Source organism: Mesoplodon mirus, assembly GCF_964341445.2.
Source record: "Mesoplodon mirus genome assembly, chromosome: 8".
Lineage (NCBI taxonomy): Eukaryota > Metazoa > Chordata > Mammalia > Artiodactyla > Ziphiidae > Mesoplodon > Mesoplodon mirus.
This window is the reverse complement of record NC_138984.1, coordinates 95,885,416-95,910,479: the sequence shown is the minus strand read 5'-3', so window position 1 is coordinate 95,910,479 and position 25,064 is coordinate 95,885,416. Positions and strand designations below refer to the sequence as shown.

The window sequence follows — 25,064 nt, the reverse complement described above, 5'->3', positions numbered from 1 at the left end:
AATCAGATTAGTTTTAAATGGTCTCTATTTTCCTTCCATAGTAAGGCATCTTTCCAGTCATTCTTCCAGATCCTCAGAGCCCTTTACCGCACTCCTGATACCCAGAGGGTACTTAACTAAAGCCTGATACACATGGAAGGGACTTGTGACCCAATCTTTTTTCTTCTGACTCACATCAAAATTTATTAATTCTGGGACTTCCCTGGTGGTCCAGTGGTTAAAAATCTGCCTTCCAATGCAGGGGACGCAGATTCAATCCCTGGTCGGGGAACTAAGATCCCACATGCCTTGGGGCAACTAAGCCCATGCACCACAACTACTGAGCCCCCGAGCTACAACTACAGAGCCCACACACTCTGGAGCCCACGTGCCACAACTAGAGAGAAGCCTGCGTGCTGCAGCGAAGAGCCCATGCACTGCAACAAAAGATCCTGCATGCCACAACTAAGACCCGACACAGCCAAAAAAAAAAATTTATTAATTCTATAATTAATTTCTTCAGGGCATTACTAGGTGACAGAAAGTCATCAATAATCAGTGGGAGCAGGGAGCAAATGAGTTAATGGATCCAGTGACTTGTTACTTCTCCTGGAATAAAGCCTTCCAGCTGGAGTGGTCAATGAAGGTTTCATATAAGAAGGGGGGTTTGATTTGAGTCTAGGAGGATAAGAACTACAGTTGATGGGAAGGGAAGATGACATCCCAGTATAAGTACAAATTGGTCATGTTCTTGGTCAACTAGGATCCAAGTGTAAACCGTTGGCCCTCCAACTAATGTTTTAAGTTAAGACAATTATTTTTCTTAATAAGTACAGATAAATAGGCAAATGGACACATGCATGAATAACGAGCTCTAACTCTAAGAATGGAATAATGGGTAAGATTTATATTTCTGTTTGGTAATCTGATTTTTTGCTTATATAATAAAAAATCTAGTATTAACAACTCTGAAGTCCTCTTATCTAATAAATTATCCAAGAAAAGAAAAAAAAAGGTGTAGAATTACCACTCTAAAACAAACTCACGTTGGAATGGAAAGAAGTACATTGTGGTGTCATATCAAACAGAATCTCACTTGGCCAAGCTAGAATGAAGAACTTGCTTATAATTGCTTCCATGAGGAAGACAGAAATAAAATAGTAAGGGTATGATGTTGCTTATTTGTAGAGAGAAAAGTGTTATTAATGTAGTGGAAAGCACACTGACCTTGGATAGACAATGTGTGTTTAAATTTCAGACCCACTAATGTACTAGCTTCTTTGACATTGAGCAGCTCATCTATCATCCTTTTTCTAAAATGGAGGTTATAATATTCATCTCAGAGTTGCTGAGGATATATATGTTATAAGTGAAATAGGTTTGCAAATTAGAAAACTACTAAAGGTGAGATACATTACTATCAACCTCTTTGCCTTTGAACTTACATGGTTTTTAAAAATTATTTTAGCTTAGAGGTAATTTTGTCTTTTAGGTCCTAAATGTACTTCAAAATGTATTTTACATATGTCCCTTATACTGTAACTGTCCATATAAACATTACAACTGGTGTTTGCCTCGATTCTAATGATGTCAGTGGACCGCAGAATTAGGGTATGGGTATGAAAATATCTTCAGCTGTCTCCAAGACCTTGAGCAAAAAGGTGCCCTTAATTGGCTAAGTAAAGCAGGAATTCTGGGCTATTCACAAAGTAAAATGACCTGTGGTAGAATCTGAGATGAGACATTTTAGCTCAATCATTCATGACATTTTACTTCACTGAAATGTGATGGTGAGTGGGTCTCTGGCATTATTTCTTGAAAACATTTTAGTCGTTGGGGGCAGGTGGGCTGTATTTAGGATCCATGAAGGGAGAGTGGATAATCCTTAGAGTGCTTTGGAAAGCAAATCTAGTCTGAGTCTGTCCTGCTTAATCGGAAATCACTGCCCATTTTCAATAGGAAGGTACCTATGGCAAATGAACAAAGTTCCTGTTCAACCTTCAAGCCCTCCACCAAAAATAAAGAAGGAAATAATATAAAGCTGCAGTGCCAGCCATAATCTAACACAACTATTTTCCTTTCTTCTGTTCATTTTTAAAATTTCAACTTTAGTACAATTATCAACAATTTGTGTAATAAAGACTCCATAGACTATGGTGGAAATGACTGAGTTTATTTATTTATTATTATTATTTTTAAACATCTTTATTGGAGTATAATTGCTTTACAATGGTGTGTTAGTTTCTGCTGTATAGCAAAGTGAATCAGCTATACATATACATATATCCCCATATCTCCTCCCTCTTGCGTCTCCCTCCCACCCTCCCTTTCCCACCCCTCTAGGTGGTCACAAAACACCGAGCTGATCCTGTGCTATGTGGCTGCTTCCCACTAGCTATCTATTTTACATTTGGTAGTGTATATATGTCCATGCCACTCTTCCACTTCATCCCAGCTTACCCTTCCCCCTCCCCCTGTCCTCAAGTCCATTCTCTATGTCTGCGTCTTTATTCCTGTCCTGCCCCTAGGTTCTTCAGAACCTTTTTTTTTTTTTTTTTTTTTTTAGATTCCATATATATGTGTTAGCATACAGTATTTGTTTTTCTCTTTCTGACTTACTTCACTCTGTATGAGACTCTAGGTCTCACTACAAATAACACAATTTCGTTTCTTTTTATGGCGGAGTAATATTCCCTTGTATATATGTGCCACATCTTCTTTATCCATTCATCTGTCGATTGACTGACTTACTTAAAGCAAGAAGTAGGAATAATGTGCACATTATGGTGAAACATAATGAGCTCATCATAAGACAACTTTACGTGCCTTACTCTTCTTCTTAGCTATGGCTAATTAAAAACTAGGACAGGTAAATTATATTGTGGTATACAAAGTAGAGCTCATAACAAATCCATTTGTAAAGTAAAGCTGGCCTAGCCAATCACCCATTATATAATTGTCTGCCAAAACCCTTTCACACAAATCAGAATGGGGAAAGAATAAATCTCCCATCAGTCGCGTTGCTAGCATACGTCATCTTGCTTGATTCCAGCAACACGACCAGTGTTGGAATTGCCATGATCCATGCTTCATAGAATTGGAAACTAAGACTCAGATATTCAGTCATGCCATGATTTGATTCTAAGTCATGCCATGTTCATTGATTCTGAAATTAGGGCTCTTAACTCTACACAAAACCACCTCCCAGTGTTAAAGCCGTGGAAAAGCAGTTTGGAAGTTACTGTATTCTTTTGGAATAAAGCCATAAGTGCCTAGACTGAGCAGAGAAAATAAAAATATAGTGAGATAGATTCAACCTGTACAGAAGAATCAGCAGAAGAGCCATTGATAGGTTCAAGGGGCAAGGGAGGGAGAGAGGGGTCAGAGCTGATTCCAAGGTTGTGTGGTTCAGCAATTAGAGGAATGGAGATACCATTAACAGAAATGTTGAGGTCAAAAATTTAAATGTTGATTTCAATTTAGGGGACACATTTCAGTTAGACATTGATTTTCAGGTGGTAGTCAGAGGAGCTCACTTTCTGTTTCTAATTAAAATACTTCTCCCTGTATTCATGAATTATGAAAACGGGCACAGGAAACCTCCAAAATGAGAGAATAGTCTTAAACTAACTAATATTCAATAAATGTAACTTATTTTTTAAATATTCTTCTGATTTAAAAAAATAATTTAACAAATCTCACCATTTGAATCTATGCCAGTAATTTCAATGTTTTTTATTCATGGGTTTTCAAATGTGATTAGTTTTTGATTTATTGGTTTCAAGTTCAAAGGGTTAGAAATTTAAATAATAACTATTAGCTTTATTCCATTTATAACCTGAATTCATGAAGCTTTTCTAGATACTTTGGTAGGTGCTGGCCTTTTTAAAATCAGGTCACTTAGTGCAGGTGGATTTTATTATATGGATAAATAGCCTGTGATATTTTTACACACAGTTGTGTATTTGGCTTATATAAGCATGGGTACATGTGTTTGTGCATGGAAATATCTATTGTGTATATGTGTCCTAATAGTCTGTTCTTCAACAGACAGGGAAAAAAAGCATAAACTGATGTTACATTGAGGCAAATTATTCTAAAAATTGGATTCCAAAATAACTGTTGTTCTCATTCTTCCATTTTGTGCACTCAGTTCTATTTTTATGAGCAGGTCAATATGTATTTATATGTAACGAGTGTGATTATGAAAATTGTTTCCCATAATGAAGGAAAATTGCTCCCAGAGAATGAAACAACAACAACAACAAACCCAGAAAGATTACAAATTTCCTAGCTTTTCTTAGTTCTCACAGTACTTTTTTCTCAGCATTATTGCCAAGGTTGCACTGTAATTGTATTCTAACCAGACTGTCAAGCTATCTCCCTTTGATGATTCAGGTTTTGGAAACTTATTTCACAAATAGCCTTGTTAAGCGCTATAATTACTATATCAAATTACCCTAAGTGATACAAAATCATTGAGTTAAATTCAAAGATAATCTTCTATCCATAACACAGAAAAGACTCATAGATTTAAAATTTCCCAGCACGTTCAGGGTCCTCTGAAATGCTAAGGAAGATATGAAGGGGACGAGTATGGAGAAGGCAATAACAGCAAACAGACTGGGAGGGAAGAGATGAATTCGGAGGGCCCTAATCCCTGCATCTGGGACATTTGCTCCAGGACCTTCCTTTCTCTCCACCTCAGGCTTTTTGAGCTCCAGGTAGACTACTTGCCAGGACAATATGTTACATCTGGTCAGAGTACTGTTGTTTCAAAAGATAGAATGTAGTAACAGTATTAACAACAACTTCAAAAGGTAGAATTTCAGGTAGTATGGAAACGGATTTAGGGAGATATTTTCCAGCATCTCTAAAATCTTACCACTTAGGTGCCTCCATCCCTTACAGTGTTTTTTTCTTTCTTTGTAGTGTTATCTGTTTAGTTTGACAGCCTTGAATGGAGCTTGCATCCTCCAAGTAGACCACGGTACCCTTCACAGCATCCTACACGGAGCCCAGGCAGGCATCTATGTCACCTTTCTGGACCCTGTGCGGGCATTTCAGCTTTAGCTCCTGGTAAGTTCTGCTACCAAATCGTGTCTGGTATTGCTGGAACAGCATCAGATCACTACTTGGTCAAAGTCATGAATAGAAAATGGTGGAAGAAAGGATAGAAAATCCCAAAGCTTGAAAGCTTGTTGCTGAGCAATTCTAAAATAAATACATAAATAACCCTTCTCTGTTAACTACATAGCTTGGTTAGATTTTTTGTTAGAGGTTTGGTAATTTACTGTTCTCCTTGAATATGATTATGAAATAGAAACAGTTAGAAAGAGCTGTTAGAAACTTTTTCTAGCTTAAATTTGAAATTGAATGTGCCCTTAAGCTCCCCAGAACAGCTGATTACAATGTTGTCCATGTGTACTATTATGTAGACACAAAAATGTACATCTGTTTATTCAGTGGATGCAGAATAGCCTTATTTCTAATGAATATATTTTATATTGAGTGAAGTTTGGTAGTGTTGGGAAAAAACAAGCTTTTCAGAGCCTCGTGAACCCAGCTTCCTCACTTTTAATGGGCCTTAAAAGGATGAGCCACTTTTTGGGGTAACACAGGCAGTAAGCAGCCATCTGAGAGCCAGATTCAAGCCTGAGTGATTCCAACACCTCTATTCCTAAGTAGTACATGCCAGCCTCTCCAAAATAAGAGTTGCCATTTATCAAGCATCTAGTCTCTGTACCGTATTTTACAACATTATAACCTAATCACCCAAAACATCCTATGGTAAACATTTCTGCACTGAATTGAAATATATTTTGTATTTTGCCACATGTTGTTGATCTTACTACCAATATATATACATGTGTCAAATTATGCCTCAGGTAGGTTTCTCCATGAGGTCAGGGATGGTGACTTACTTATTTTATCCCCTAGAGCAGCTAACACTGTGCCTTAGCCAGAATAAGTGCCCAGAAAGTTTGATAGATAGCCATTGGATTTGAGAATATATTTTTTTATCCACTTAAATTTAATAGACCATGGGTATCTAATATCTACTAGATATGCTACTAGTTTTGAGTACCTATATCTATGCTACTAGTTTGGAATAAATAGTAAAATTTTAGCTCTGATGCCAATTCTTAAAAGCTTAAAGCCAAAAGATCAAGACAAGTTTTACAAATGTTTCATAGAATAGTGAGCATGATAAATAAATGCCTCTTTGTCTTGGCCAGAATTAATCTTACTGTGGTCTGAGCTGTTGGAATTTCTGTTATTACAATTGTATCCTGGTTCATCCAGATGTATTATTCTCTGTTACCTAGTCCACATGTTCCTCGAGGATTTAGAATAAGGACTCAGTAAATACTTAATTGAATTGAATGTACAAATCAATAAATACCTTCAAGAGTTGCAGGTGAGAGGAGAGTATTGGAATAACAAAGCCAGACAATGAATCAGATTAGTTAGGGGAAAGTTTTGAGGTTTAAATGAGTCTCAGGCTGCAATTTAAATAAGATTAATTGGAAAACATGGAGAGTGATTTACACAAATGAGTCAGTCTAGGCTGTCTTAAGAGTTGGCAAAGGAACCAAAAGGAGGAACCAAAGGAAGAAAGCTTACCCAGAATATAGCACAGGAATGGTGTATGGAAGGAAGTGAGAGCAAATGGAGTGGAATCAAATGTGAGCAACCAAATGAGAGTTTAATAGATATTACTAAAGGATTTTTATACTCCATATTCAATCTTCTTTCTTTCCACATACTATTAGGATATGAATTGCATTTTTTTGATCGCACCAAGTGGTTTGCAGGATCTCAGTTCCCTGATCAGGCATCGAACCTGGGCCCTCAGCAGTGAAAGCACAGAGTCCTAACCACTGAACCACCAGGGAATTCCCATGAATTGCATTTTTGATTGGATACAAATCTTTCACAAAGATCTCTTGCTTGCAATATATTTTTTCATAACTTTATAGACATCAGTAGCATGCTTATTTTTAAAATATTCCCAAGGACTCATATTTCATGAAAATTATGTTTGTAAACCAGACACGGTCAGTTGAACAAATACCACAGTATAAGATCCGTAACAATTCCATAATTGTGTATTCTTATCCTGATGAATTAGGAGTTATGGTACATCTTTTCTCTTATCAAGAACCAATGCCTCATGGGGACACTGTTTGACACTGCCTAATGCAGTCAGGATGGGAAAAGAACTGGGCCATCTTCTGATAAGAAATGCAGGTTTTAGGAGAACTCAGCTTTTCTCAGCATGGATATAATGACGCAGGGGGATCGCATGTCTTCAGTATCTATTTGGTTGCAGACACTGTGCTATGCATTTTCTTACACCTCAATGTCCTCTTTTAGAAAGGGGGAAACTGAGCCCACAGAGGTCAACTGCACACCCAATGTCTCACTACCAGGAACCAGCAAAGCTGGGATTCAAACCCAAGTCTTACTCCAAAGGCAGTGCTTTACCTACTACAAACACTGCCTTTCTACATCATGCAGAAGTACCTTAGGGTTATTTTCACCTGCTATAATCCCCACAAGTAGGAAAACGGAGACCAAGAAAAAGGAAGTGAATTGAACCTACCATAATTCTGTCATATTTCACTAAGCTATTTCTTATTAAAATCAGTGTAAAAGGTGAGCAGTATATACTGTTGCTCAAAATGAGCAAAAGTAGTAATCTTGCTGAAATAAAACAGCACTATTTCATAGTTTTATAATTTGCCCTTTCATTTGTCTTCCATTCAATTTGAAGATTACACTAGTCCTTTGAACACTTATAGTATAGCAAACTTCGGCATGACTAAGAACTGGAACCTCATCTCTGGCTCACAATTATTCCAATTGATCGGGCTGTTTGGCTGCACAGATTGAATAGTTATAGGAAAATAAGTCAATCAGTTGTACAGTACATGAACCTCTGAAAGCCACATGCATCACTTATCTTTGAAATTTTTTTTTTTTTTGGCTGTGCCGTGCAACATGTGAGATCTTAGTTTCCCCGACCAGGGATAGAATCTGTGCCCCCTGCACTGGGAGCTAAGAGTCTTAACCACTGGACCGCCAGGAAAGTCCCTGCATTACTTATCTTTAATTCATTCAGCATGGTTTGGCATTCAATAACTTATAGAAATAAATGCTGAGGAGAAAAAAATAGGCTTTTCTGACAGAAATTAATACCAGTTAAACCTTGAAGAGTCTTCAAACACTGGACCTTTCTTTCTTTTGTACTGTCATTAATGTTCAGAAGGCAAAATAAATGCTGAACAATCAACGACAATTGTGGGTCAGAATGAATTACAACCACATTCCCAAAGGAGATGAGAAAAAAGAATGAAACGAAACTGTATGGACTATAGGTCCAGTACAGCTTTTACTTGAACACATTTGATTGGCGGTCCCTGGGGGTAACAGGCCCCTCCAGGTGTGGGACTAATGATGTCTTACCCGTCCTTAAGAATCCCAGGAAAATCCTCAGTGAGATTCCTGGAACTTGTACTCAGGGTGCCCATTGCCTACCAATCACTCATTTTGTGAAATAGAGAGTCTCTGTGAAGAGAGACTGTTTGCATATGAATGCCCTAACACTAGAAATAAATGTCCACTTTAACTTGATGACCCTGCATAACCTCACATCATTGAAAATTTCTGGAGCCTCTCTGCTTTGAACAGCTCAGTCTGAGTCCAGCAATATTCTCTGTCATCCAGTGTCTCAGGATTTTAAATACAGAGCCTTGAAAATCTTATTAGTCAACTTACTGTCAAATTCCTAAAATGCAAGCCTCATTTAGAAAGTCACATGCTACTTCCAGAACGGACTGTGGCTTCTTTTTCAGTGTGTGGAGCCCAATAGCCCAATCAATTGGAAATCCCAGTTCTCTTTACTGACTAGACTTACTCTCAAGGTTGAAAGGAGATGGTGAGATATTGAATTCATATGTCTCATTATTAAGTAATTTTTAGGAACATGGCCCATGTGAGAAAATGCTTTGTTTTTATTCCTCATTTCTAAGAATATCTGGAGCGAAAAGTGTCAAAGAGAAAGTCAGTCTCTCCCACATTGGTCTGTGATAGGAAGTTCAATAAATATCCCCCATTTTACATTATATGTCTGGTCCCACTTATTAGATGTACAACAAACTTCTAAATGATGCCAAAACTCCTGTGTACTTATCCAAATCTTCAGTAAGCTCTTGGCCTTTTACAGTTCACTCATGTTTAATAGGCATCAGGTCCATTAAACTTAGTTGTAACCATACTGTCTCTGCTTAACAGTAAGTGGAAAAGAATGGATGCCACAAACTTTAATATTCAGAAGGCCTGTTCTAATCTGGATTTTTACTGGAAGACTGTGTCCAGCTCTATGCTCCAAAGGCCTAGAGGCAAGGAGAATTTGGATAGAGCTCATTAAGGCCCTTATTGGGTGCTGGGAATATTCAATCCAGAAAAGAAAGTAATGAAGAATTGCCTTATGTATTTAAAAAGGTGAGTAGGGAGTTCCCTGGTGACCTAGTGGTTAGAATTCTGGGCTTTCACTGCCGTGGCCTGGGTTCAATCCCTGGGGAACTGAGATCCCACAAGCCGCGCAAGTGCAGCTGAATAAGTAAGTAAGTAAGTAAATAAATAAATAAATATTTTTTTAAAAAAGGTGAGTAAATGAACTTTTATTGACAAGAGTAAATGAAGTTATTTTAGAATAAAGTGGGGTATCACTCAAGTTTTTCATAAGAAACTATTTTCTAACTCGTAAAATTATTTGATCTCATATTGAAAACTAGTTGTAACTATGGATTCTTCTCTGATATATACAAAATGGAGCAAGTCTCAGGGACTTGGGTCGATTTCTGAATCTTTCATGAAGAAGTGTGGTTAGATTAGGTATTTTCTGAAGTTTTTTCCCAATTCTAGGTTTCTAATACTAGTAGCCAAATAAATATACAGTCTTCTTATAAGCCTACTATTGTAAATAAAAGTAACGTTTAAGTAAATCTAGAAATGTGATGAAATAAATTGCAGAAAGTTCCATTGCCATTTACTTCTAAATAGAGAAGATTTATATATAGTCATCCCTTTAAATAAAAATATAGAAACCAAACCAGTTAACTACATATTGTACAAAAGTAAAAGCAAATAGTACAAGACGAGACAATGAGACTCTTACTGTATAAACTCAGAGAGGTTATCATAAATAGGCACTTACTCAGAAGATTAAAAATTCTGAGAGATAAGCAGTTTGCTACAAGGTCACTCAAATTAGTAGCCCTAGAAAACATTTGAAAAAGATGAAATTTGTCTTTGGTGCACCTCTACCCCCGCATCTCCGGCTTCTAGTACCTTTTTACTGCCATTGGCTGTTTAGAGTCATTCCAAGAAGCAAACGTTGTTTCTGCCCTCTCCACCATAAAGACACACCCTTTGCTTTTAAACTTTTTCAGGTATGATGCCTTCAATTTAACATTTTTAGTCTTGTGTCCCATTATTTTGAATTAAATTGATTAATCTATGCCGGAGGATATATCCTTAACAGGTTATGTAACTGTTACCCTAGTGTTTCTACTGCTGAGAATTCTAGGCTGTTGGTTAGAAAGGGACTGATGTGACATTTTGTTGCCCCTGGAATCTTACCAATCAGGTGCCCACCTCATCTATATGTTTACACAGGAAAGATGAACTAGCAAACAATCTGGATTTACATGTTGACATATCTATTTCCTTTATTTCTAATCTAAAATTAAATCATTCTTTCAAATATTCTTTTATAACAAACTATTTCTGCAAACTCCTGAAAGATTTTTTTAAGTAAGCCATGTCTAATTCATTTAACAATGATTACAATATACTGATCTTATCATATGAATTGGAAAGGTTTGTTAATTATGTCTCTAATGGAAAATTTAATTTTCTTTGCTTCATTAATTGACAAGAAAGATTTTCAGGGATTTGAATTTTAAAGAACATTAATGATAGGTGGTTCCAAGAATACTCATATGTGTCCTGGGCAATTTCAATAAATTGAAGAGATTTATTTATTTACCAGGATTTAAAGCTGCACCCAATTTTTATTTGTCAAAGAACACATTGCTTTTGAGGGCTAAAAGCAACAATTGCTTTAACAAGGTCATTTAACAATTAAGTTTTGTTGTTGTTGCTGTTATTTGTTTTGTTTTGTTTGATAGAGAATGTTCAGATAATATTTGAAACATAAAGAATTGTTGGATAGGAAAGAAGTATTTAGCACAGATGAAATTATGAAGATTCTGTTCTTCTTGTTATATCTTTGGGCAACACTTTTCAAGGTTAGCATAGAGAGGTAAGTTCTAGGACACTGTGGAGAAGTCTGCCACTATGAGCAAAAGGCTGTGATGGAAAATTGCTCTAAAATTACCTCCGATATGAAAAGATTTCATTATTATGTTTATTTACTTGTATTTATTTGCACCTCTTACCAGTTGCATCTCTTATTCAACCAAATATGTTATATTTATTAAGTGAAATAATATATTTGAAAATTATTTTAAAATGCTATAGCACTTTAAAGATACAGGATCAAATTATAATTCTTTGTTTTCAGCAGGAATAAATTTGCCTATTTGTTTCCCAACAACTGAACATCTTTCTGTATTTGGGCTCGATGACTAATATGCTATTAGAATTTTACTTTCTTATCTTATATATGTTTCTCTAATTAGAAAGGAATCTGAAAAAGTCAAAGACTGTTTTGCCCCGGTGTTCTTAAAACGAATCATTCACTACAATCTGTAATTACACTTACTATGTTTCCACTAAACTCTTTTTAGCCACCCTTATTGTTTATACCTGCAAAAAAATCCAACAACAAGTCCTGCCTGGATACAAATTAGTGCAGTGACCTTTGCTCTCTTACTTGTATTTCTAGAAACAGAGCTTAAATGTGAAATTAAAATCACCCCCATTCAATAAGTACATAATGTTTGTGTATTGCAGATCATAGTCCTTTATCAGGAATAATAATGCAGCTTTACTTTTTATGGGAAATGGAGAATAAAACCTCAACAAATGGATGCAACTCTTCAGAATGGCTCTCAAATGGGCAGTGCTGAAAATTGATCTGGTTACTTGTCAATTGCATTATTCAGAGATTACATCAGCATCAAAGCTGTAGCCAATGCTGGCTCATTGCCCACCCCATGATAACCTTTGATAAAAAACCAACTCTGTAAAGATATAAGCATCTCCAGGGCTGCAATTTGAGCTATGAAACCTAATTAAACAACTTTCTACCAGGCTCATTAATAAGCACTGAACCAGATTCTATGCAAACACCTGAACACATGACAGTGATTGCTAACAAAACATTTCATAGCATATCGTCACCAGTAAGTCATTCTAGAGGAAAAGCAGGCAGTTGGCTGAGACAGTTTTCATAATATCTATTTCTGATTTTGTTTATGATCCATTGTATAGACTAGCTTATTAGATTATTGCTAACTGAAATCCCGAATTGAAATCTGTTGGCAATGGCATGCTCTTTTTTTTGTGTGTGTGTGGTATGCGGGCCTCCCACCGCTGTGGCCTCTCCCGCTGCGGAGCACAGGCTCCGGACGCGCAGGCCCAGCGGCCACGGCTCACGGGCCCAGCCGCTCCGCGGCACATGGGATCCTCCCAGACCGGGGCACGAACCCGCGTCCCCTGCATCGGCAGGCGGACCCTCAACCACTGCGCCACCAGGGAAGCCCCAATGGCATGCTCTTTGATGTTCCTCAAACAATTCTGTTCTGTTACATCAATACATAAGACATCATGCTTCTTTACCTGGGGGGTTATGTTCATTGAGAATCACAAGTGATGCTGGTGTAGGTCTTCTTTTCCTGATCTGTGAACAACAAAGGCCCAGCTAAGGTCAGAGACTGTCAGACTCTGTTCCAGGTTACTCTACAGCTTGCAAGGCTGTCCCATCCTCATCTTTTCCCAACATAAAGAGCAAATTTCTGGGGGGCACACAGTAGGTGCTCACTAATTTTATTTTGAATAATAGAAAGCCAGACAGTAGAACTGTCAGATATTAATATCACCTTCTTTGATCAAAAAGCTGCATTTCCACAGAAAAGAACTAGTTGTATGTAACCAAATGATACCACTGAATACTAATATGCAGTGAAGGTACAGGGATGACTTGCTAATTTTAGTGCCTCTCTTGGAGCCTCATAAATTGACGAAGCTTTCAAGATCCATTACACATATTTCTAAACGGGGTAAGAGAAGCTTAGAAAACTCAAATTTCCAGCAGGTTAAATTTAACAGCATACGTTCTTAACTTCAATTAATATTATAAACTTTTCTTATTTTCTGTAGTATTATTTAGAACAAATTAACACATAAAGAATGAATATGGATCTTACAAAAGTATATAATTCACTTAAAACTAATAGGTTTGGTGTGGGGTTTTTTTCCCTTATTTTAGGAGTTACAGGAACATATTATGATTAGAATTTCTAATGTATCCTTGATTTTTTAAATATATAAGTAAATTCCCAAATCAGTAGGATAGTGGGTAAATTTTAAACAATGATATCTTGTCCAGGATAGAACCAATGCCCCATTCAACATAGATACATGTTCAAGGTTGTATTTATCTGGCTTGAGTTTGGGTGAATCTACTTCAGATTATCAAAACATCCTAGGAAGTTGAGAGTCTCAGATTCAATAATTACTTTTAAGACTTTGTATATAATATTTGGAAGAGGATTCAGGAATAATTTAGGCTTTAAGAAATTAATGAATTAGGTAGCAGACTCCATAAATTTGTTTTTGCCTCCTCACTGTTGTAATTTTACCACAAATAATCTTTTAAGTGGTTCCATTGAATCAAGAGTCTAAGTAAATCTGAATATGAAAGGTGATACAGTAAACCAATCTCACATGAGAGAGAGAGAGAGAGAGAGAGAGAGAGAGATAGAAATAAAGATATATAGGCATATTAGACTTGGAAAAAATCCAGGTTGTGTTAAAGTACCATTTTTAATACCTGAATAAAATGTTTCTTAAATAATACATATACCTGCGATCCTATAATGTATTACATATAATTACTGCTTTGGATACACAATGAAAACATTAAAATGAAACATTAAGCCTGTAATCTGAAATTATTCCAAGATTTAATGCTTTCATTGTTAAATGAATAATAATAAATAATTTTATTATAAATAAAATAAAAGCTTGCTAATTTTGAAAAAAAATTTGAAGTTTCTCTAAATGTTGAAACTGTTATTTTAATAAGCAAAAGCAAACAGATTTTTGGATCCCAACCTAAACTGCTAATATAACCATTTTTCCTTAATGGGTGCTAATTTGTATCACATGAAATGCTGCATTTTAGCCAGTAGCTCCCCCAATGCAACTCAAATACAAGTGCATGTGGAAATGAAATTATTTCTCGTTCATATATCCTGGGAAGTCACAAAGTTAGGCAAATTCAAGAGGTGGAGAAGCTTTCAATTAATAACAAGAATATACGTCTGTATTACTTACATACAGGAGCTGGTCCCCACCCAGTTCCACTTACCTGTTCAGCTGCTTCAGGTGCAATCTGACTCTGGAATAAAGGCACAGCAAATTGTATCTTTTTGGGACTGTTGGGCTCCATGACAATGATGAGAATTAGAGATGTGAAGGGCTCAGAAAGACTAACCCCAGGTGGTGTCTGGGATGTGTTTCCTCAGGCGCACTCCACCCCGCTACACAGAGTGCTTCGTAATAAATAGCTGTAATTCTAGAGAAAGCAAGTGAAGATGCCGAGGTCTGAGTAACTCCCTTCTTCAACATCCACAGTGATGCCTGGCTTGCCTGTTCCCCCACCAATCCCTTAGATCCTCTCAGCACAATACAAAAAGGAACTGTAAGCTAATTGTGTGCCTCTTCACTAATATACACATGCCAAGCATTCACTCAGCAGCTAATTGAAAATGCAATGCTAGCCTTGAAGGACCTGCTGCCTCGGGATTTGAAAGAAAGGCTCTATCCACTGTACATTACTAACCGGCTGCTCAAAAGTGCAATGTAAGCTCCCTCTGAGTATTGCAGGGATGGGCCATTCATTATTGATAAACATAAAGCAGTACGTTTTTAGAGTTGGGGGCAGGGTTTGGGTGTAGGATCATTTCATTTCTCTTGGAGAACCTTATCTGTCAGACACCTTTGTTATTTCACATCCAGCTACCAAATCGATGAATTGCCATGGAGGGTAAGCCACAACCAATAATATCAGCTATATTTATGCTGTGAGATCTGGTTAGGTAAGACTAATCATGGGATGCAGAGCGTCTGTGGTGGAGTGAGGAAAACATTGCCCTCAGGACTGAGCAGATCTCAGTTCAAGTTCCATCCCTACCACTAACAAGCTCTGTGGCCTCAAGCAAATCAGAAGCTACATCTAGGCCGCCATACCTTCCTCAGAAAAACAAGGAGATTGGACTTAGTGACATTTAAGCTCCTGTTCTGTTCCAGCATTCTATAATTGTAGTCCACAGTTTTCATTAGAGTGGAAAGTATTGGACAGCTAAATTTAGCAAATGGCTTGAAAGTCACGGCTGCTGCAATGACCTCTATTTATTTCCTGGTGGAGCCAGTTATATCCTCTGATTTGGAAGAATACAAAAGTGACTAGAAGACATTAGTGGAAACCTAATGGGATCCAGCATTGCGATTTATTGCCAATAGTGGGAATATATGTAAACAAAAGGTCTTAGGGGAAAAAAGTGTAAAAGTGGAAATCTTCAGAATGATAGAGGATGATGGTTATATTGGCTAGTGGTGAAGGTAGAGGGGGCCACTGGCCTGCTCTTCACATCTGTTAATATCTAAGGAGAGGCATTAGCACAGCCAGATGGCTTCATGAATTCAACTCCTTTTGCAAAGGAAGGCTGAAAACGAAGCTGCTTTAATAGGAGAAAGAACTTCTTTAATTCTTTATGTGAAAGATAGTGTTTGATGAATGATAGACTTTTTTATATATAGATAGATATATATATTTTTTACATATTCATTCCCCCTGTATGTGTGTATGTGTGCAGAACCTCACTCAGTGCCTAGACTATGCAACTGTATTTTTTTTATGTTTCAAACTTTTTATTTTTATTTATTTGTTTTTTACATCTTTATTGGAGTATAATTGATTTACAATGGTGTGTTAGTTTCTGCTTTATAACAAAGTGAATCAGTTATACATATACATATGTTCCCATACCTCTTCAATCTTGCATCTCCCTCCCTCCCACCCTCCCTATCCCACCCCTCTAGGTGGTCACAAAGCACGGAGTTGATCTCCCTGTGCTATATGGCTACTTCCCACTAGCTATCTATTTTACGTTTGGTAGTGTATATATCTCCATGCCACTCTCTCACTTTGTCACAGCTTACCCTTTCCCCTCCCCATATCCTCAAGTCCATTCTCTAGTAGGTCTGTGTCTTTATTCCCGTCTGGCCCCTAGGTTCTTCATGATATTTTTTTTCTTAGATTCCATATATATGTATTAGCATACAGTATTTGTCTTTCTCTTTCTGACTTACTTCACTCTTTATGACAGACTCTAAGTCCATCCACCTCACTACAAATAACTCAATTTTGTTTCTTTTTATGGCTGAGTAATATTCCATTGTCTATATGTGCCACATCTTCCTTATCCATTAATCTCTCGATGGACACTTAGATTGTTTCCATCTCCTGGCTATTGTAAATAGAGCTGCAATGAACATTTTGGTACATGACTCTTTTTGAATTATGGTTTTCTCAGGGTATATGCCCAGTAGTGGGATTGCTGGGTCATATGGTAGTTCTATTTGTAGTTTTTTAAGGAACCTCCATACTGTTCTCCATAGTGGCTGTACCAATTCACATTCCCACCAGCAGTGCAAGAGTGTTCCCTTTTCTCCACACCCTCTCCAGCATTTATTGTTTCTGGATCTTTTGATGATGGCCATTCTGACTGGTGTGAGATGATATCTCATTGTAGTTTTGATTTGCATTTCTCTAATGATTAATGATATTGAGCATCCCTTCATGTGTTTGTTGGCAGTCTGTATATCTTCTTTGGAGAAATGTCTATTTAGGTCTTCTGCCCATTTTTGGATTGGATTTTTTTTTTTGTTATTGAACTGCATGAGCTGCTTGTAAATTTTGGAGATTAATCCTTTGTCAGTTGCTTCATTTGCAGATATTTTCTCCCATTCTGAGGGTTGTCTTTTGGTCTTGTTTATGGTTTCCTTTGCTGTGCAAAAGCTTTGAAGTTTCATTAGGTCCCATTTGTTTGTTTTTATTTCCATTTCTCTAGGAGGTGAGTCAAAAAGGATCTTGCTGTGATTTATGTCATAGAGTGTTCTGCCTATGTTTTCCTCTAAGAGTTTGATAGTGTCTGGCCTTACATTTAGGTCTTTAATCCATTTTGAGCTTATTTTTGTGTATGGTGTTAGGGAGTGTTCTAATCTCATACTTCTACATGTACCTGTCCAGTTTTCCCAGCACCACTTAATGAAGACGCTGTCCTTTCTCCACTGTACATTCCAGCCTCCTTTATCAAAGATAAGGTGACCATATGTGTGTGGGTTTATCTTTGGGCTTTTTATCCTGTTCCATTGATCTATATTTCTGTTTTTGTGCCAGTACCATACTGTCTTGTTGACTGTAGCTTTGTAGTATAGTCTGAAGTCAGGGAGCCTGATTCCTCCAGCTCCGTTTTTCATTCTCAAGATTGCTTTGGCTATTTGGGGTCTTTTGTGTTTCCATACGAATTGTGAAATTTTTTGTTCTAGTTCTGTGAAAAATGCCTGTGGTAATTTGATAGGGATTGCATTGAATCTGTATATTGCTTTGGGTAGTAGAGTCATTTTCACAATGTTGATTCTTCCAATCCAAGAACATGGTGTATCTCTTCATCTATTCGTATCATCTTTAATTTCTTTCATCAGTGTCTTATAATTTTGTGTATACAGGTCTTTTGACTCCTTAGGTAGTTTTATTCTTAGATATTTTATTCTTTTTGTTGCAGTGGTAAATTGGAGTGTTTTCTTGATTTCACTTTCAGATTTTTCATCATTAGTGTATAGGAAAGCCAGAGATTTCTGTGCATTAATTTTGTATCCTGCCACTTTAGCAAATTCATTGATTAGTTCTAGTAGTTTTCTGGTAGCATCTTTAGGATTCTCTATGTATAGTATCATGTCATCTGCAAAGAGTGACAGCTTTACTGCTTCTTTTCTGATTTGGATTCCTTTTATTTCCTTTTCTTCTCTGATTGCTGTGGCTAAAACTTCCAAAACTCTGTTGAATAAGAGTGGTGAGAGTGGGCAACCTTGTCTTGTTCCTGATCTTAGTGGAAATGCTTTCAGTTTTTCACCATTGAGGACGATGTTGGCTGTGGGTTTGTCATGCATGGCCTTTATTATGTTGAGGGAAGTTCCCTCTATGCCTACTTTCTGGAGGGTATTATAAAAGGGTGTGGAATTTTGTCGAAAGCTTTGTCTGCATCTATTGAGATGACCATATGGTTTCTCCTTCAATTTGTTAATATGGTGTATCACACTGATTGATTTGCGTATATTGAAGAATCCTTGCATTCCTGGAATAAACCCCACTTGATCATGGTGTATGATCCTTTTAATGTGCTGTTGGATTCTGTTTGCTAGTATTTTGTTGAGGATTTTTGCATCTATGTTCATCAGTGATATTGGCCTGTAGATTTCTTTCTTTGTGACATCATTGTCTGGTTTTGGTATCAGGGAGATGGTGGCCTCGCAGAATGAGTTTGGGAGTGTTCCTCCCTCTGCTATATTTTGGAAGAGTTTGAGAAGGATAGGTGTTAGCTTTTCCTAAATGCTTGATAGAATTCACCTGTGAAGCCATCTGGTCCTGGGCTTTTGTTTGTTGGAAGATTTTTTATCACAGTTTCAGTTTCAGTGCTTGTGATTGGTCTGTTCATATTTTCTATTTCTTCCTGATTCAGTCTTGACAGGTTGTGCATTTCTAAGAATTTGTCCATTTCTTCCAGGTTGTCCATTTTATTGGCATAGAGTTGTTTGTAGTAATCTCTCATGATCTTTTGTATTTCTGCAGTGTCAGTTATTACTTCTCCTTTTTCATTTCTAATTCTATTGGTTTGAGTTTTCTCTCTTTTTTTCTTGATGAGTCTGGCTAATGGTTTATCAATTTTGTTTATCTTCTCAAAGAACCACCTTTTAGTTTTATTGATCTTTGCTATCGTTCCCTTCATTTCTTTTTCATTTATTTCTGATCTGATCTTTATGATTTCTGTCCTTCTGCTAAATTTGGGGTGTTTTTGTTCTTCTTTCTCTAATTGCTTTAGGTGCACGGTTAGGTTGTTTATTCGAGATGTTTCCTCTTTCTTAAGGTAGGACTGTATTGCTATAAACTTCCCTCTTAGAACTGCTTTGCTGCATCCCATAGGTTTTGGTTCGTCATGTCTCCATTGTCATTTGTTTCTAGGTATTTTTTGATTTTCTCTTTGATTTCTTCAGTGATCCCTTCGTTATTAAGTAGTGTATTGTTTAGCCTCCATGTGTTTGTATTTTTTACAGATCTTTTCCTGTAATTGATATCTAGTCTCATAGCATTGTGGTCAGAAAAGATACTTGATACAATTTCAATTTTCCAAAATTTACCAAGGTTTGATTTGTGACCCGAAATATGATCTATCCTGGAGAATGTTCCACCTGCACTTGAGAAGAAAGTGTATTCTGTTGTTTTGGGATGGAATGTCCTATAAATATCAATTAAGTCCACCTTGTTTAATGTATCATTTAAAGCTTGTGTTTCCTTATTTATTTTCATTTTGGATGATCTGTCCATTGGTGAAAGTGGGGTGTTAAAGTCCCCTACTATGAATGTGTTACTGTCAATTTCCCCTTTTATGGCTGTTAGTATTTGCCTTATGTATTGAGGTGGTCCTATGTTGGGTGCATAAATACTTACAATTGTTATATCTTCTTCTTGGATCAATCCCTTGATCATTATGTAGTGTCCTTCTTTATCTCTTCTAATAGTCTTTATTTTAAAGTCTGTTTTGTCTGATATGAGAATTGCGACTCCAGCTTTCTTTTGGTTTCCATTTGCATGGAATATCTTTTTTCATCCCCTCACTTTCAGTCTGTATGTGTCTCTAGGTCTGAAGTGGGTCTCTTGTAGACAGCATATATATGGGTCTTGTTTTTGTATCCATTCAGCCAGTCTGTGCCTTTTGGTGGGAGCATTTAATCCATTTACATTTAAGGTAATTATCGATATGTATGCTCCTATTCCCATTTTCTTGATTGTTTTGGGTTTGTTATTGTAGGTCTTTTCCTTCTCTTGTGTTTCTTGCCTAGAGAAGATCCTTTAGCATTTGTTGTAAAGCTGGTTTGGTGGTGCTGAACTCTCTCAGCTTTTGCTTGTCTGCAAAGGTTTTAATTTCTCCATCAAATCTGAATGAGATCCTTGCTGGGTAGAGTAATCTTGGTTGTAGGTTTTTCTCCTTCATCACTTTAAATATGTCCTGCCATTACCTTCTGGCTTGCAGAGTTTCTGCTGAATGATCAGCTGTTAACCTTATGGTGATTCCCTTGTGTGTTATTTGTTGTTTTTCCCTTGCTGCTTTTAATATGTTTTCTTTGTATTTAATTTTTGACTATTTGATTAATATGTGTCTTGGCATGTTTCTCATTGAATTTATCCTGTATGGGACTCTCTGTGCTTCCTGGACTTGATTAACTATTTCCTTTCCCATATTAGGGAAGTTTTCAACTATAATCTCTTCAAATATTTTCTCAGTCCCTTTCTTTTTCTCTTCTTCTTCTGGAACCCCTATAATTCGAATGTTGATGCATTTAATGTTTTCCCAGAGGTCTCTGAGACTGCCCTCAGTTCTTTTCATTCTTTTTTCTTTATTCTGCTCTGCAGTAGTTATTTCCACTATTTTATCTTCCAGGTCACTTATCCGTTCTTCTGCCTCAGTTATTCTGCTATTGATCCCTTCTAGAGTATTTTTAATTTCATTTATTGTGTTGTTCATCATTGCTTGTTTCATCTTTAGTTCTTCTAGGTCCTTGTTAAATGTTTCTTGCATTTTCTCTATTCTCTTTCCAAGATTTTGTATCATCTTTACTATCATTATTCTGAATTCTTTTTCAGGTAGACTGCCTATTTCCTCTTCATTTGTTAGGTCTGGTGGGTTTTTATCTTGCTCTTTCATCTGATGTTTGTTTTTCTGTCTTCTCATTTTGCTTATCTTACTGTGTTTGGGGTACCCTTTTTGCAGGCTGCAGGTTCGTAGTTCCTGTTGTTTTTGGTGTCTGTCCCCAGTGGCTAAAGTTGGCTTAGTGGGTTGTGTAGGCTTCCTGGTGTAGGGGACTAGTGCCTGTGTTCTGGTGGATGAGGCTGGATCTTGTCTTTCTGGTGGGCAGGTCCATGTCTGGTGGTGTGTTTTGGGGTGTCTGTGGCCTTATTATGATTTTAGGCAGCCTCTTTTCTAATGGGTGGGCTTGTGTTCCTGCCTTACTAGTTGTTTGGCATAGGGTGTCCAGCACTGTAGCTTGCTTGTCGTTGAGTGAAGCTGGGTGTTTGTGTTGAGATGGAGATCTCTGGGAGATTTTTGCCATTTGATATTCTGTGGAGCTGGGAGGTCTCTTGTGGACCAGTGTCCTGAAGTTGGCTCTCCCACCTTTCATCAACACAGCTCAGAATAAAAGGGAGAAGAAAGAAAGAAAGAAAGAAAGAAAGAAAGAAAGAAAGAGAGAGAGAGAGAAACAAAGAAAGAAAGCAAGAAAGAAAGAAGGAAGGAAGGAAGGAAGGAAGGAAAGGAAGGAAGGAAGGAAGGAAGAGAAGAGAGAGAGAGAGAGGGAGAGGAAGGAAAGGAGGGAAGGAAGGAAGAAAGAAAGGGGAAAAAAGAAAATAAAGTAAGATAAAATAAAATAAAGTTATTAAAATAAAAAATAATTATTAAGAAAAAAAATTTTTTAAGAAGTAAAAAAAAAAAAAAATCAAAAACAGACGGATAGAACCCTAGGACAAATGGTGGCATTAAAGCTGCACAGACAAAATCTCACAGAGAAGCATACACCTATACACTCACAAAAAGAGGAAAAGGGGAAAAAATCATAAATCTTGCTCTCAAAGTCCACCTCCTCAATTTGGGATGATTTGTTGTCTATTCATGTATTCCACAGATGCAGGGTACATCAAGTTGATTGTGGAGATTTAATCCGCTGCTCCTGAGGCTGCTGGGAGAGATTTCCCTTTCTCTTCTTTGTTCACACAGCTCCCGGGGCTCAGCTTTGGATTTGGCCCCGCCTCTGCGTGTAGGTCGTGGGAGGGCGTCTGTTCTTCCGTCAGACAGGACGGGCTTAAAGCAGCTGCTGATTCGGGGGCTCTGGCTCACTCTGGCCATGGGGGAGGGAGGGGCACGGAGTGTGTGGCGAGCCTGCGGCGGCAGAGGCCGGCGTGACATTACACCCGCCTGAGGCGCGCCATGCGTTCTCCCGTGGAAGTTGTCCCTGGATCCCGGGACCCTGGAAGTGACGGTCTGCAGAGGCTCCCCGGAAGGTAGGTGTGGACAGTGACCTGTGCTCGCACACAGGCTTCTTGGTGGCAGCAGCAGCAGCCTTAGCGTCTCATGCCCATCTCTGGGGTCCGCGCTTTCAGCCGTGGCTTGCGCCGGTCTCTGGAGCTCCTTTAAGCAGCGCTCTTATTCCCCTCTCCTCGCACACCAGGAAACCAAGAGGGAAGAAAAAGTCTCTTGCCTCTTCGGCAGGTCCAGACTTTTCCCCGGACTCCCTCCCGGCTAGCTGTGGCGCATTAGCCCCTTCAGGCTGTGTTCACGCCACCAACCCCAGTCCTCTCCCTGCGCTCCGACCGAAGCCCGAGCCTCAGCTCCCAGGCCCGCCCACCCCGGTGGGTGAGCAGACAAGCCTCTCGGGCTGGTGAGTGCTGGTTGGCACCGAACCTCTGTGCGGGAATCTCTCCGCTTTGCCCTCCGCACCCCTGTAGCTCCGCTCTCCTCCGCGGCTCCACCGCTTTCCCCCTCCGCCCCCCATAGTCTCCGCCCGCGAAGGGGCTTCTAGTGTGTGGAAACCTTTCCTCCTTCACAGCTTCCTCCCACTGGTGCAGGTCCCATCCCTATTCTTTTATCTCTGTTTTTTCTTTGTTCTTTTGCCCTACCCTGGTACATGGTGAGTTTCTTGCCTTTTGGGAGGTCTGAGGTCTTCTGCCAGTGTTCAGTAGGTGTTCTGTAGGAGTTGTTCCACATGTAGATGTATTTCTGATGTATTTGTGGGGAGGAAGGTGATCTGTGCTTCTTACTCTTCCGCCATCTTCCCCCTCTTAGATTTTTTAATATATTTTTGGATTTAGCTAGTACATTTAGACATTGACTACTGTTCCAGGTATTTACAAATATAGTTTTCTTTCTTTTTTTTAAATTTTGAGTCCATACCTAAGAATCCATTTTAATGATTTAAGTATGCAACGTTCTGTTGAAAGAGTATAGAAAGTAATATGCATTATTCAAATAGTTTTCTATACTCTCTGGGGAAAAAGCAAATGAAAATGTAGATGTGAAAGCGATTTCAGTTGGAGAACAGCGCTGACCAGAAAGAAATCTTGTGATGGGTTCATCTTTGTAGTGTCAAAAGGAATTACATTTATAAATTACACTTTGTGTAACAGTTTCCAAAGTTCTCAGAATGAAAATCTGAATTGATATCATTAAAGGAGTTATTTCTCTAAATATTTCTTCAAATTACATGTAAGGAAAACAAGACCACTTCTAGTGAGCAATTAATCCAAAACCTCATTTAGTGTAGTAATTAAGAGCATGCACTTTAAAGCCTTGAGTTCAAATCCTGGCTCTGCTACTTAGTTTATCAAGGTGGGCAGTAAGAGAATTTCCTTCTTGTGAAGTTTAGATGAATTAAAATGAATTTATTTAAAATGAATTCTTTAAAAGAGCTCATTACAAGGCCAGCACATCATAACCACTAAGTAAAAGATAGCTAGGTTTTTCAAAAAGCTGAAAATACAATTTTAATCCAGCTTACGAGGAATTTCTACCTATTTAGAATAATTGGATACCAGTTAGAACAATAGGTGACAAAGTGAAATACCACATATGCATTATGGTATAAACATCAATAAAATGATTCTCATTAACTAATTCTCTGTTTTGAATAGTTTGGTGAGAAATAATTTCGTAAATAGTATTGACTGTCTAGACCCTTTCTTCATCAGGTCAGCTCCTGTGCATACTTCAGGCCTCAGCTGAGTATCACTGCCTCTGGGTAGCTTTCATAGATCTCCTCCCACCCACATTGGGTTTAGAGCCACCTCTTCTGTGTTCCCAAAGCACCCAGAATACCTCTACTTAGTGCAATAACTACCGGTCTGTCTTCTAACTGTTTAGCATTTTCAGTGCCACTCATTCACACGGCAAGTGTTTGTTGGGAAGATACTACAGCCTACTCCATGCCAGGCTTTTTCTATGGCATTGGAGGAGACATTGTGTTAGAGGCATCTGAGGTTCTTTTAAAGCTAAATTGTTATTCTGAGAATCACTTAGAATGTAACTTGAATTTGAAATAATCTAAACATTTTTATACGGGGAGTATAATTATGGTAAATATTAGGTGTATATTTTTTCTCCCTGTTAGAGATACTAGTAATAATTAACCGTTACATGACACTATGTGCCAGGCACAATTCTAAGTGCTTTATGTGCATTAACTTATTGAATACAGTATTCATAACGACCCTTTGAGGTAGGTACTACTGCCATCCCTACTTTGAAATGAAGAAACTGAGAATCAGAGGATTTAGGTAATTTGCCCAGCGTCATCCAGCTAACGTGTGGCAGAGCCGGCATTCAAATGCAGGCAATTTTGCATCAAGCCTGGGCTTTAATCATGATGGCTACTATCATATAAGGGCCCAGAGAGCAGTCCATGGAAGGCACCAGAATCTCTACAGTGGTTCGATGTTCTAACCACAAGAGTCCCATGGTAAAAGACCTTAAGGTGACATGACATATGAATAAAAGGAAAAG

General features: G+C 38.0%; 1 protein-coding gene across 3 annotated transcripts in view; it reads right to left on the bottom strand.

Moving 5' to 3' along the window:
- The window catches only part of PPP1R1C (protein phosphatase 1 regulatory inhibitor subunit 1C), a gene marked incomplete at both ends in the record, with an annotated part of 125,141 nt that extends 110,512 nt beyond the window's left edge, over nt 1–14,629 (bottom strand). For 2 of the 3 annotated variants that reach the window (XM_082630622.1, XM_082630623.1), the window contains 2 exons: nt 12,796–12,856; nt 14,549–14,629. In XM_082630622.1, coding sequence (XP_082486748.1) covers nt 12,796–12,856; nt 14,549–14,629 — 142 coding nt within the window. Of the gene's footprint in view, nt 1–12,795; nt 12,878–14,548 lie in introns of all 3 variants that reach the window. The other variant, XM_082630621.1, reaches the window with a different exon arrangement.
- Nucleotides 14,630–25,064: the final 10,435 nt, after the last annotated feature.